A 13605-nucleotide genomic window follows, 5' to 3' on the forward strand; every position below is an offset into this window, starting at 1 on the left:
CTTGCATGATAAATGTATTTTTTGTTGTTGGATTGCAAGAAACAAGTTGAGATTTGAAGGCAAGATAACACATGTGAAATCTTGAGAAAATTCTACATCATTAAGAAATTCAGTATTACCATTCTGCATCTTGAATGTTTAGAGATCCCGTGGTAACCTTCTCTTTCAGGTTGGATGAAATGCAACATCGATGAAATTACTATAGGAGTTCAGTCTTTATGTTTTTATGGCGGGATTTATAGAAATTAGGCAGAATGTCATGTTGGAAGCTTTGCATCTTTGTTGGGAAAAGGAAATTCTTTGGTTGCTAAATCAAATGCAGGTGATGGAAATCGAACTTGCTTTCGAGAAATTGGAAGTGGTTGGCTTTGGATTGAGTCAGACTCTAATCTTGTTGTAAAAGCTATCTCCAATTCTATTTTTGTTCCTTGGAGTATTAGAACAAGATGGTTTAATTGGTTCACTATCTCTCCTTCTCATGGTTTTATTGTCTCTCACAACTTTAGGGAAGACACTGCTTGTGCGGATACTCCAATTAACATTGGTTTTCATTCTAGATCTTTTTCTTGGTTAAAATTTGTACAAAAGGATGTTGCAAAATATTTATTGTTATACAAGCTTGGTACCCCAAAGCTTAGCTTGTGTTTTAAAGGGGTTTTGGTTTCCTCCCCCCTTGTGTTCTTGTTATTTTGCCTTCTTTTTATGGACTTTTGGTTTATAAAAATAGTAAAAAAATATGGTGTCGACCATTACACCTCTTTTTTCTTTATTTAGTAGCTTAATCATCAGAACTTAACTTATTAAAGGTGAATAAATAAGACGTCGAAGGTTTCAAATTTATATTGTTGCACTCAGATGTCCCATGACAATTACCAATTAAGCAAGTTTAACGGGACTCTTGTATACAAATAATTATTATGATATTTTTATAATTAAAATTTTTATCTTGTTAAAAAACAATAATTTAAAATAACTTGTTGAAAAAACTAAAAATTAAAAAATTATTATTTAAGTCTTTTAAATACAACTTAGTTGCTAGATATGAGAATATATGCGGAAGCGGTGTGTGTTTTTTCGATAGATTTTTGGATAGGTTATTTGACACAAACCATATATATTTTCTAAACTTTATGTAATTTATAATAAATAATAAATATTAAATATTAAATAATATTATCATTGAATATATATATATATATATATATATATATATATATATATATATATATATATATATATATATATATATATATATATATATATATATTATAAATCTTTATGAATTCATTAAACATAATAAAGAGTATACACCACAAATGGAAGGCAAGGTGGAATACATAAAAAAAATTATTGTAAAGTTTTACTTTAAAACATCTATAATGTAAACATATTTAAATAATTAAATCTTGTATTTAATAAAAGTCATATATTGGATATCATAATAAAAAAAATGATTCTGACTCTCATTCCAACCATATGTGTCTCAAATATTTCTTTATAAATAGCATAACTGGAGTAACAAGAAATACATAACAAACAAATTACAAAATTTTCTTCTTGCTCATTTCTTTTTGTTGTTTTGATCATCACTGATCATGAGTAGAAAGAAGGTGAAACTTCAATACATAATCAATCAATCTAGTAGGAAGGCATCCTACAACAAAAGGAAAACATGTTAGAGATTAACAATTTCTTATTTTCAATAAAGCTTGTGTTAGTCTTTCTTAGTTATATATAATTTATATCCTCTAACTATATTTGTTTTTTAATAGGTTTATTGAAAAAGGTTAAGGAAATCAGCATCCTTTGTGGGATAGAAGCATGTGTCATAATCTATGGTGAAAACAGTGTTGAACCAGAGGTTTGCCCACCTAGTCCTGGAACACTAAATGTGGTACTCAAGTTCCGCAGTGTTCCTGAATTCGAACGATACAAAAAGACTATGGATTTGGAAGGTTTCTTGAGGCAAAGCATAGAGAAATCCCAGGAGCAGTTGAGAAAACAAATTTTGGAGAACAAGAAGAAAAGATTTATCAATTTAATTGATATAGCCCTTTTCAATAAACATAACAATACTGATCTTGTGAACATAAATGAAGTCAATGATCTTGTGAACATGAGTGAACTCAATGATCTGACGGAATTTATTGATAGCAATATCAAGGAAGTTGAAAAAAAGTTGAATTCAGTGAATGTTGAAGCCGATGAGTATGTTGGTAATGGAATTGAAGCTATGACTGGAATAGAGCAGCAATATAATATTGGAAATGCACAAGGTGTGATGAATGGAGGAAATATGCAAGCTGATGTCCATGGTTTGGATACGAACATGGGTTTTGGGATCCAAAGTGATTATCAATATCTTTCATGGGACTACTCCATCATACCATATCATGATTATAATATGGACAGAGATGATGTTTGATCTAGCTAGTTCATATCTTTCTTGTTTTGTGTGTCTTTCAGTGTCTTTGTATGGTGTTTTTTTTCAATTAATGTCTCTTTTATTTGTGTTTGTTTGTTTGAGTCAATGTGTGATCGTGTCTTATGTTAGCTTTCACAGTGATCATGATTAAAACATGATCATCAATAGAATAATAGTGGTTTAATTTGTGTTTTTTTTTATGATTTAGTTTTTGTCTTTATTTAAATAAATAAAATTAAAGGGAAATTATGGAATATTGATTACTTGAATTTTACTCTCGTCTCCCATTTTATTATGTGTATTTTTCATTAGCAATATGGATATTTATTTAGTTAATAAATTAAGGAGTTCTTAGATTTTATGAAATTTTAGAACCTAATATCCGTTTCTTGTTTAGATTTAATTCAAATTTTAAACTTTAATATTCTTTTAAACATCTCCCAATACAAATTCACAACTTAATATCACAGGCAACAACCACTATCAGAGTTGTCCGCAAGATTAACTAAAAGAAAAAACGGTAGTCTCCAAGCTCAAATATATAATTTTAAAATATTTTTAATGTATAGGATAAGAGACAGAATCATGGGCACAAGCACATGCAAGGACATGCATGCGCCAACACCCTGGACGCCCCCATTTCATGCTTCAAAAGCATGCGCCAGTGGTGCTGGCGCCTCCTCTTGTTTGCAAATGGATACGCCATTTCATCTAACGCATCCGTTTGCAAATGTGGTTATTTTGTATTTTTTTTTGAAATATTGGTTATTTTGGAATTTTTTATTTAAATAGTGGTTATTTAAAAAAAATCATATTATATATCATTTTAATCCTTTCTTTGGTGGAATAACAAGATATGAAAATTTAATCATGGTATTTGTCTCATCGAGTCTCTAGTTGAATTTTTTTTCTTGATATTCAAATGAGTTAGAAATCAATAGAATTTGATAAGAAAATAGTTTATTAATTTATCTCTATAAAATATATTTTAAATATAAAATATTAAAATTGTATATTACATAAATAAAAAGAAATTAAAACATTAATACATTTTAGATGGAAATTAGAATATTTTAAAAAAGAGTTTTTTTTTTTATAAAAAAATTCAAAATATATAATATTTTTTAGATTTACAGGTTTTTCCATTTTCATTTAATAAATATTTTATCTTTATTATCTTTTCTGACTATATTATTTAGTAACGTTTTCTTAGTTATAATTTCTATTTAGTTGTGATAAGTATTTTTTTTTTTATAAAAGTTATCCATACTTATTTTATTAAACTTAAAGTTATTAAAGTTATTCAATTTTTTTATTAAATTTAAAAAATATTCAAAAAATATATATGTAACTTATCACACTTGTAATTTAACAATTTATAATATAAAGTATATTTTTTATTGAATGTATATTTTATATTGCCACTCGCTAATTGTGTAAAGGTCGTTTGAGGGGTGACATTGCGAACCTTCTTCAAAACCTCTTGTATCAGCAGTTTCTTCAGGTTCTCAGACTTTAGAAGACTTACCAGATTGACCAACATATTTCAAGGTAAGAGACTTGGATTTCTTTGCACGTTCGTCTACTATGAGCTTAATCTCATGACTGTGAAGATTGCTTATCGAACTTGCAAGACTTATTTTGTTCAAGTCCTTTGCTTCTTGGATGGTTGTCTCCTTTGGTCTATATTTGGCAGGATGACTCCTAAGAATCTTCTTGAAATGATCAGAAGTTGTATAGCTCTTGTTCAGAACTTGAAGTCTAGATAGCAAAACTTGAAACCTTGAGAATATGTTTTCAATATCTTCATAATGGTTTTTGCAGTAGACTTGTTGATTATTTTGAGATACTCAGAATGAGGTAGAGTATCATATACAACAAACGTTTTTTTCTCTTAGGATCTTTTGTGTACCATTATTTAGTGTTTAGAGCATAAACCTTACTCTGATGCCAACTAAAGGTGAGAAAAACACGAGAAAGGGGGGCTTAAATTGTGTAACTTTTTATTTCTTTGCTAAAAATCTCTTATCAGATTCTGAATTCAAAGTCTAAAATCTAATACAAAGTTAAGTGTTTGCCGCCGATAAAAATAAGTTCAAAGTTAGAGAGTGAAATAAAGAGAGACACAAGCAAATTTATCCTGGTTCCTCCCACAAAGCGAGAATAGTCCAGTCCCCTTGCACTTCTAAGTGATTTCACTATAATCAGAACTGATTACAAATGCTCAAGCACACAAGAAAGAAACTTCAAATGCTCAAACACGCAAGTAAGAGACTTCCAATGCTTAAGCACACAAGCAAGATTCTTCTTACAATCTAAATTATAAGTTTTTTTAAATATTACACTTGATATATGTCGTGCCGTGAAAAATACCTGAGTGCATCGCACGTTCAAAGATACAATAGAGTCGCCACTGAACTTTATTTATTCCAAAAGGAAAGGGAAAATATTGATAAAACCTAGGGGAAGAAAAAAATAGGTAAGGAAGTTGGTTATGCAAGGGGAAAGTATTAACACCCCTCATATTCATTGTACTCAACGAGAACCATTTTGATTGTTGTTTGCTCGAATGGATGTTATTGTCTAAAGGTTACTTGCAAAAGAGAAAAAAGTTTAATAATTAGTGTGCTCTGAAAGGATTCAAACCATTGTGCCTACGTATCCTCATAGTGTAATACGGAAATTAGAGCTCCGTAGTTTGTGGTAGAAAATATGGGTTTGTTGGTTGATTTTAGGGAACAATTATAATCATATCCTAGAAGTGTGTAGACGCTAGCTAACTTGATCCTAGTTCGAATGCTTCAAACTTTTAGTCTGACTGCTAAGGAACGTATTATAGAAGTTCTTTTTGGTGAATAAAAGAGTTGTTTTGCAAAGCGTTTAAATGTCAAAAGGAAAAGAAAAAGTTTATTGAATAAGAAAAGAAAGAGTATGGATAGCAAAGACCTGTGAAGTGAAATAAAGGTGAAAGTATTGTTTAAACCAAATGATGTGTTGTTGGATCCATATGGTAGGTGTGTCTGAACCAAAAGGTGTGGCAGTAACCAATGAAAGGTGTGGCAGTAACCAATGAACGGTGTGACCAACAAAAGAAAAGAGTATGGCGGTAACCAATAAATGATGTGGCCAAAGAGGAGAAAGGAGAGGTGCGGTAACCAATAAGTGGTGTGGCCCTAGAGAAAAAAAAGTGGCAGTAACCAATAAGTGGTGTGGCCCTAGAGAAAAAGATTGTGGCAGTAACCAATAGATGGTGTGACCAAAGAAAGAAAAAGTATGACGATAACCAATAGAAGGTGTGGTTAACATATTGTGGTTCAAAGCCGGGTGTCTTTATCATGCGATGGTTAACCCTAAGAATGTATATATGCCAAAGAAAGTTGTGTTTGGTCCAAAGAGAGAAGTGTTGTTGATTGTCAAAGTGTTAAGGGTGTTAAGGTTTGAATGTTGCCTATGGAGGAAAAATTAATTAGATTGTGTATGATTGATTTTAAGTGGGAGACAAGTATCAGACCACAAGCTAAGTACGACCCATAATCTGAGTACTCAGGAGCTGAAAGGACAAGTGTGTCCTAACCTCTCTTTTTCATCCCAAAGGTTTTGTTTATGAAATTTGTGAGGCGAGTTTAATCGTTGGTACTTAGAGGGAGATAAGTATCTAACCACATGCTAAGTACGACCGGCAATCATAATACCCAAGAGCTGAGAGGACAATTCATCATAACCTCTCTTTTTCGCCCTAAGAGGACCAAATTAAACTCGTTTATTGTTAAGTGTTTTTGAATGGACGACAAGCATTGAGCCATAAGCTAAATACGGTCGAAAATCCAAATATTTAAAAAATGGTGTATACAAATAAGTACACCCGATCCTTGAATGCTTGAGAAATGGCCGAAAACACAAGAAAGTATCTAACCAATGCTTGTACAAGCAAGTACTTCACATTAGAATTAATTCAAAGTACTAAACTATGATTAACTTTTTTTCAAGGCATTTCATTAACAAAATAAAATCTATTTTATGTGTTAAAACTAACTAACAAAAATAGAAAACAAAATAACTAAAGATCAACAAAATATAAAATGAAAAAGAGAAAATAGCATGGACGCAGTATGTAAACAGAGGTTCAGAACACAAAAGGGGCGCAGGGCCCAATATCAGGAGGCCTATGGTAAAAATATTGTTGCACGCCCAGGAGGGGGTGCAAGGGCCATTGTAGGGTAAAATTGGTGATTTGTGTGCGCTTGAGGCCCACCGAACCCAAGTGAGACCACATGAGAGGGAGAAGGGTCAGATACCTCAATTCACACTCTCATTCCAAACTCCAAACGCGCAACCTCTCTTTCTAACCAGTTACGCCGGAGAACAACCTCCACCGCCCCGGAAATCGTCTCCGACGGCGACGGAGCTCCAATCAGCCTCAACCAAACGTCATGGTCCCCTATCTCTTATTCTACTATCTATTTCTCTCAAAACCTAACCAAAATCCCTAACCGAGCTGAAAATACCATGAACCCTAACCTCATAAATCAGAAATTAAACGCAAGGAGGGAGGAATCAAATCCTAATTCCTCAGGGCTTTGATTCATCGACCATCAATCTACATTGTGGTAGCTGAATCTAGGCGAGAATGGAGTTAGAATCCTACCTACGAGGACGAGATTCTCCCGGGTGAAGGTTGAAATCGAAGTAGCTGAAGACGAAGAAATTGCACTCAGGTAACCTTCGATCTCAGTATTCCTTTCACCTTTAATTCTTTCTTCTTCTTCTTCTTCAACTCTTTAGCCTATATGAATTGTGATGATTTGTTGTGATTGATGTTGCTTGGTGTTGTATTGTGTTGTTCTTGTTGAACTGATGCGTGAGTGTGAGCAAAGAGAGTTGAGAGTTCGTCATGAGAGTGATGTGAGGTTGATGAGAGGTTGTGATTATTTTGTTCAATGATTGAATTTGAACTGATTTGAACAGTAATGTTAGTGAGTTAGAAAAGAGCTAGGTTCTGTTAACTTGCTGTTAGGTTCTGTTAGGACTAATTCAGTTAGTGAAGATGTTCAGTTAGTATAATTTTGAAGAGGTTAGTTAACCCTATGTTAAAACAGTTAGTATCAGCTATGTGTTCTATTAAGTTGAGTTAATCTGAGTTTTGAATTCAGTTATCGCAGTTAGAGTTAGTCTTCTATTATGTGTTAGCTTGTACTTGTGAAGAATGAGTTGTAGTTATTTATGTCGCAATTGTTAGGGTAATATGTGAAGTAGGGACTGTTAGGACAATTGTTAGGGTAATATGTGAAGTAGGGACTGTTATGTGTTATCTTGTACTTGTGAAGAATGAGTTGTAGTTATAGTGAAGTTTTAGTTAGTTGAATTGACGCATGACTGTTAGGTGATAGAATTAGTTATGAAAATGGATTGAGTTCTATGTAGCTGTTAATGGAATTAGCTTAAAGCAAGTGAACTTGGATCGTGTTTTGTTATCATTCTGTTATGTGACGTGTTTGAATTCAGTTATTTGCATTGTTGAAACTGTCAGGTTCATTGCAGCTTGGATTTGGATTAAGAAGCATGGAAATGGAAACATTTTGCACCTTTCAAATTTATGTTTCATGTATGGGATGAATGTAGGTCGTGTTGATTATGTAAGTAATGTAGTGTATAGCATGTACCCTTGGTTCAATTTTTTTTATTTTCAATTTTCAATAGTGGTATGTGAGGTATGTATGAGTGATGCAGAGATGATGGGATGTGTGGTGTAAGGATTTGATGATGATGTAATGTAATTGTAACCCAGTTTCAATTGAAATGAAATGGTTTTATTTCCCCTTCAATTTTTATGCCATGGCAATGTAAACTACAAGAAAAAATCAATTTCGCGACACTTGGTTTACGGCAGTTCTAAAAAATCTGCCTCCAAAGTATATTAGTAATGGTTCCTACCTACGGCTGTATAATGCAAGTGTCGCGAATCATTATGATGATTTTTAAAAATTAACACAATAATTAATGGTCCTTTAACAACAACATAAAAACAATGGTCTGCGGCGGTGGATTTTAGAACTGCCTCCGTTTTTCTTCTCAACTACAGCTCAAACTCCAACTAGCGCCCCGTTTTTTCACTAGTCACCCATTTAATTTTTATTCACCCGCTTTCTCCATCCCTTCACATTTCTGCACTACACATTCTCCCTAGAAACCCTATCTTTTCCCCCAAATCATAATCCCTCAATCTCAATATTTGAAATCGATTTCTGAAAGTAATATCTCTTCCCCAAATTGCATTGTGTCAAGTCTTTCAATTCCCTATTCCTCTATTGGACAAACAATGGCAAACAATCAGCTTCGATTTGACATTACAAGATGATAGATCCCCTGTTACTTTTGATTTTCATTAGGTTTGTCAATTTTCTTCAATTTTCTTTTTGATTCTCAATGTTTTTTTTATTCATTTGCCCTAAAAACTTAGTTTTGGTGATGCATAATTTAGTAGTTTATTTGTTCAATCGGTTGTCAAGTAGCTGGAATCGATAACTCTGCTTGTCAAGTAGCTGAAATCGATAACTTTGTTTGTCAAGTAGCTTATGTTAAGTTATGGATGTCGAGACCTTGTAGTCAACTTTTTTCTTCAATCTTTCATGCTTAATCATAATTTATATATCTTTGAAGGCTATTTGTATGGTGCAAGGTTTTAAATAACGGTCACAGTCGCGTAAATGCTTTTACAATTTTGATCCGTATAGGTGTTACGATACTGATTGTGGTTGTTGCGGTATGAATTAAACACAATTTATTATTTAACAATAAAAGGATGGACAATTATATAGGTATTGACAGCTTTCAATACTGTTTTGTCGCGACCGTATTTGCGGTCCCGAACCTTTTTTTAAAACCTTGGTATGGTGTATGGTATGCGTGTTAGGTATATGATATATATATATGGCAAGTTGCATAGGAGGACACGTAAGAAGAGAGAGATGAGGAATAATGATACTCCCACTCAAAACTAATTCTGTTAGCAGCACATGAGAGAGCACATGGGAGAGGTGCCAGGTGGTAGGAAGAGAGAGAATCCATATCTGAGGGATTATATGCAGAGGGAATGTTCCTTTGTCAGTATGCATGATTTGAGTCTCAATTTCCTAAGAGAGATAAGGCCTCTCGAAGAGCTTGACCATTTTCTTCATCTTTTCTTTCCATTTTCATGCTAATTTACTGTACTATGCTAGATCCTATATGAACTCTAGCCTTATTCCATCAATAATATTCACCCCTTTACTTATTTGTGTCACTATTTCATTATTATTGTTGCTATACTACTGATTTGATCCTATTAATTTGACATCTAGAGCCTTGCTTTCGTTTTTCCTGTGGATGGTCGTTACGAGAAGCGTTATGGAAAATCATGTTGAACTGATAGAACAGTGGAATGGTAACATTGAAGCGTCCATGGAACAGATTTGTCAACTTCTTTTAGATCAACAATCACGACCTAAATTCACCGTTGATCAAATACGTCAACTCATTCAAGAACACGTAGAGATCAGAGACACAACAACGGCGAGGGAAGTGCTATCAACTCAGAATCAGGGGAATCGTGACCACGACACCGTTATCATAACGATAACCAGAGAGGCAGAATTTTTGGAGGAAGGAGACGATTGGAGATTTTGATATTCAAGGGAGAGGATGTGTATGGGTGGTTGGAGCTGGTGGAACATTATTTTCGACTCTACGAAATTCATACACAAGATAAGGTGGACACGGTGGTGTTAGCGATGGAGGATAGGGCATTAAACTGGTTTCAATGGTGGGAAGAATAAACACTGTTGAGGAACTGGGAGGAGTTCAAAATAGTTGTGATTAGAAGGTTTCAACCTGGGTTGCTACATAACCCATTAGGACCATTGTTGAGCTTGAAACATAAGACAACAATCATGGAATATATAGACAAGTTTGAACTCTTGGTAGCTCCGTTACGCAGGGAAGAAAGAGGTATGCTGGGGTCTATTTTCCTGAATGGTTTAAGGAAGAAATTCAAGCGGAGTTGAAACTCTATGACAATCACGATCTGGCAGATGTGATGGATCGTGCGTTGTTAAATGAAGAAAAAAATGAAGTAATGGAGAGAAGGAGTACTTGGTGGAAGGATAAGGGAGGGACTTATAAATTCAAAGACCCTGGAGAAATGTGTAGTGCTAAAACAGAAAGTGGAAAAAAAGGAGCTGAACCCACTGACATATACAGGGGAAGAAGATTAGACCCTGCAGAATTGGAAGAAAGAAGTAAAAAAGGGTTATGTTTCAAGTGTGGAGACAAGTGGAATAGGGACCATACTTGTAAGCTCAAACACATGAGTTTGAGGCTATGTGAAAGTAGTAGTGAGGAAGAAGAAGGAGTGAAGGAGTCATTGGAGGAAACAAAAAAGGAGAGTGAAGTGATAGCTGAACTGAAGACTTTGCAATTGTCCCTGCAGAGTAGGGAAGGATTTACTTCTAACAAATTCTTCAAGGTGTGGGTCACTGCGAATGAAAGAAAGGTGTTAACATTGATTTATTCAGGGGCTACCAGCAATTTCATTGGTTCCAAGTTAGTAACAGAATTGAATTTGAAGGTGGTAGAGACACCAATCTATGTGATTGAAGTTAGAAATGGTGAAAGGGTAAGGATTCAAGGGGTGTGTGAGGGGTTACAGTTTCAGGTGCAAGGGGTGGAATTTAGTCAACATTTTTTTCTAATGGAGTTAGGAGGGTTTGATATGGTACTAGGAATGGATTGGTTGGCCAACTTAGGTAATATTGAGGAAATTTTTGGAGAGTTATGCCTGAAATGGAAGCAGGGAGGATAGAAATACAGTATATAAGGTGACCCTGCTTTGTGTACCCGACAAGCTTCATGGAAATCTATGCTTAAAGCCTTGATAAATGAAGGGGTGGGGTTTTATATGCACTCCATGGAGGCCAAACAGGCTAGGAATAACACCAAGATACCAAAATAGGAGAGAATCTTAGAACTATTTGAAGAAGTATTTAATCTCCCATCAGGGTTACCCCCTCCCCAGGAACATGACCATGCTATCCTACTCAAACATGATGCTGCTATTCCAAATCTCAGACCATATAGGTACCCTTTTTATTAGAAAAATGAGATTGAAAAGATAGTAAAAGATATGTTGCAGGCTGGAATCATAACGCATATCACTAGCCCTTTCTCAAGTCCAGTTTTATTGGTGAAAAAGAAAGATGGAGGATGAAGATTTTACATTAATTATAGGGCTCTGAATAAGGTCATAATACCTAAAAAAATTCCTATACCAGTTATTGAGGAGCTACTAGATGAATTGAGGGGTGTAGTGATATTCTCTATGTTAGATTTAAAATCTGGCTATCATCAAATCAGGATGAAGGAAGATGATGTAGCCAAGACAAAATTTAGGACTCATTAAGGCCACTGTGAGTATTTGGTTATGCCTTTTGGGCTAACAAATGCTCCTTCCATATTTCAAGCACTCATGAATGAAGTGTTGAGGCATTTTCTGAGGAAATTTTGCCTAGTCTTTTTTGATGATATACTGATCTATAGTAAGGGTAGGGAGGAACACCAACAACATTTGACTAAGATTTTACAAGTGCTGAAAAGCAACAGACTATTTGCTAACAAGAAAAAGTGTTCATTTGTACAGGAGGAGATTGAGTATCTTGGACACACCGTTTCTGGAAAGGGTGTATCAGCTGACCCTAAGAAAATAGAAGACATGTTAAAATGACCCAAGCCTAAAGAGTTGAAAGGATTGAGATGTTTTTTTGGGATTAACTGGGTACTATAGGAAATTTGTAAAAAAATTATGGAAGGGTTGCTTGGCCTTTAGCCCAGTTACTAAAGAAGGTTAGTTTTTCTTGGAGTAATGAGGCTTAAGAGGCTTTTGAGAAGCTTAAGGAGGCCATGACCACCATACCAGTGCTAGCTATGCCGAATTTTGGAAGGGAGTTCATCCTAGAAACAGATGCCTCAGGAAAAGGAATATGGGTTGTTTTAATGCAAGAAGGGAGGCCTATTTCATACATGAGTCAGACCTTGTCTGACATGGCTCATAAAAGTATGTATATGAGAGAGAGCTCATGGCAATTGTGATTGCTATTCAAAAGTGGAGACCCTATTTGCTAGGGAGACATTTCAAAGTTCACACTGACCAGAAGAGCCTGGAGTTTATTACTGAGCAAAAAATAATGGGGGAGGAACAACGGAAATGGATTTCAAAATTGTTGGGATTTGACTTCGAGGTTAAACGCAAACCAGGGAAGGGAAACAATGCAGTTGATTCCTTATCAAGACAGATGCAATATGCTCATATCATAACGGTTCAGTGTGAAGCTTGGGAAGGATTGGAAGAAGAAGTCCAAGGTGAGGGAAAATTAAAGGCTATAGTGTAGGGCTTGTTAGAAGATTCTAGTAGCCAAATTGGTTTTCAGCTCAAAGGTGGTAGGTTGTATCATGAAGGCAGAATAGTGGTTCCTAAGAAATCACCCAGAATTACTTGGTTCTTACATGAGTTCCATGATACCGCTGTGGGAGGGTACTCAGGATACCTAAGGACTTACAAAAAAATTGCTAGTGTGGTGTATTGGGAGGGTATGAGAAAGAGGATACATGAGTATGTACAGGCTTGTGAAGTGTGTCAAAGGAATACATAGCAAACCTTGAGTCCTGGAGGATTGTTACAGCCTTTGCCTATACCAACACAGACATGGAGTGACCTTTCCATGGACTTCATAGAAGGGTTGCCTAAGGTGCATGAAGTGGATACTGTGATGGTAGTGGTGGATAGATTGACAAAATATGCTCATTTTCTTCCTGTGAGCCATCCTTATACTACTAAGAACATTGCTGATTTATTCATAAAAGAAATGGTTAGGCTGCACGGTTTCCCTAGCTCAATAGTCTCTGATAGAGATAAGGTTTTTTAAAGTAATTTCTGGTTTGAGTTGTTTAAATAGGAAGGTACGAGATTGAAATACAACAATGCTTACCATCCTCAGTCCGATGGGAAAACTGAGGTGGTCAATAGGTGTTTAGAGACTTATTTGAGATGTGTGACTGGGCTGAAACCAAAACAGTGGCCGAAATGGTTGACTTGGACAGAGTATTGGTACAATACCAATTACCATGCATCCTTGAAAGCCACTCCTTTTGAA

At 34.9% G+C, this 13605-nt stretch overlaps 1 protein-coding gene and 1 long non-coding RNA gene across 2 annotated transcripts; both read left to right on the top strand.

Moving 5' to 3' along the window:
- Window positions 1-1527: 1527 nt before the first annotated feature.
- Window positions 1528-2619, top strand: LOC127078344 (agamous-like MADS-box protein AGL80). Its single transcript, XM_051018793.1, has 2 exons — window positions 1528-1674; window positions 1773-2619. Exons 1-2 carry the CDS (start codon window positions 1596-1598, stop codon window positions 2423-2425), a joined length of 732 nt encoding a protein of 243 aa, XP_050874750.1. The 5' UTR covers window positions 1528-1595; the 3' UTR covers window positions 2426-2619.
- A 3970-nt stretch (window positions 2620-6589) lies between these two features.
- On the top strand, window positions 6590-8247 carry LOC127084397 (uncharacterized). The gene is made up of 2 exons (XR_007788698.1): window positions 6590-7140; window positions 7953-8247. It is a non-coding gene; the product is annotated as an uncharacterized LOC127084397 (long non-coding RNA).
- Window positions 8248-13605: the final 5358 nt, after the last annotated feature.

Source organism: Lathyrus oleraceus, chromosome 5, assembly GCF_024323335.1.
Source record: "Lathyrus oleraceus cultivar Zhongwan6 chromosome 5, CAAS_Psat_ZW6_1.0, whole genome shotgun sequence".
Lineage (NCBI taxonomy): Eukaryota > Viridiplantae > Streptophyta > Magnoliopsida > Fabales > Fabaceae > Lathyrus > Lathyrus oleraceus.

Bases quoted from the DNA above. Each gene is read 5' to 3' on its own strand.
- LOC127078344 (XM_051018793.1), top strand. From the start codon at position 1,596: ATGAGTAGAAAGAAGGTGAAACTTCAATACATAATCAATCAATCTAGT. The intron at 1,675-1,772 runs GTTAGAGATTAA...GTTTTTTAATAG, and splicing joins CTACAACAAAAGGAAAACAT to GTTTATTGAAAAAGGTTAAG.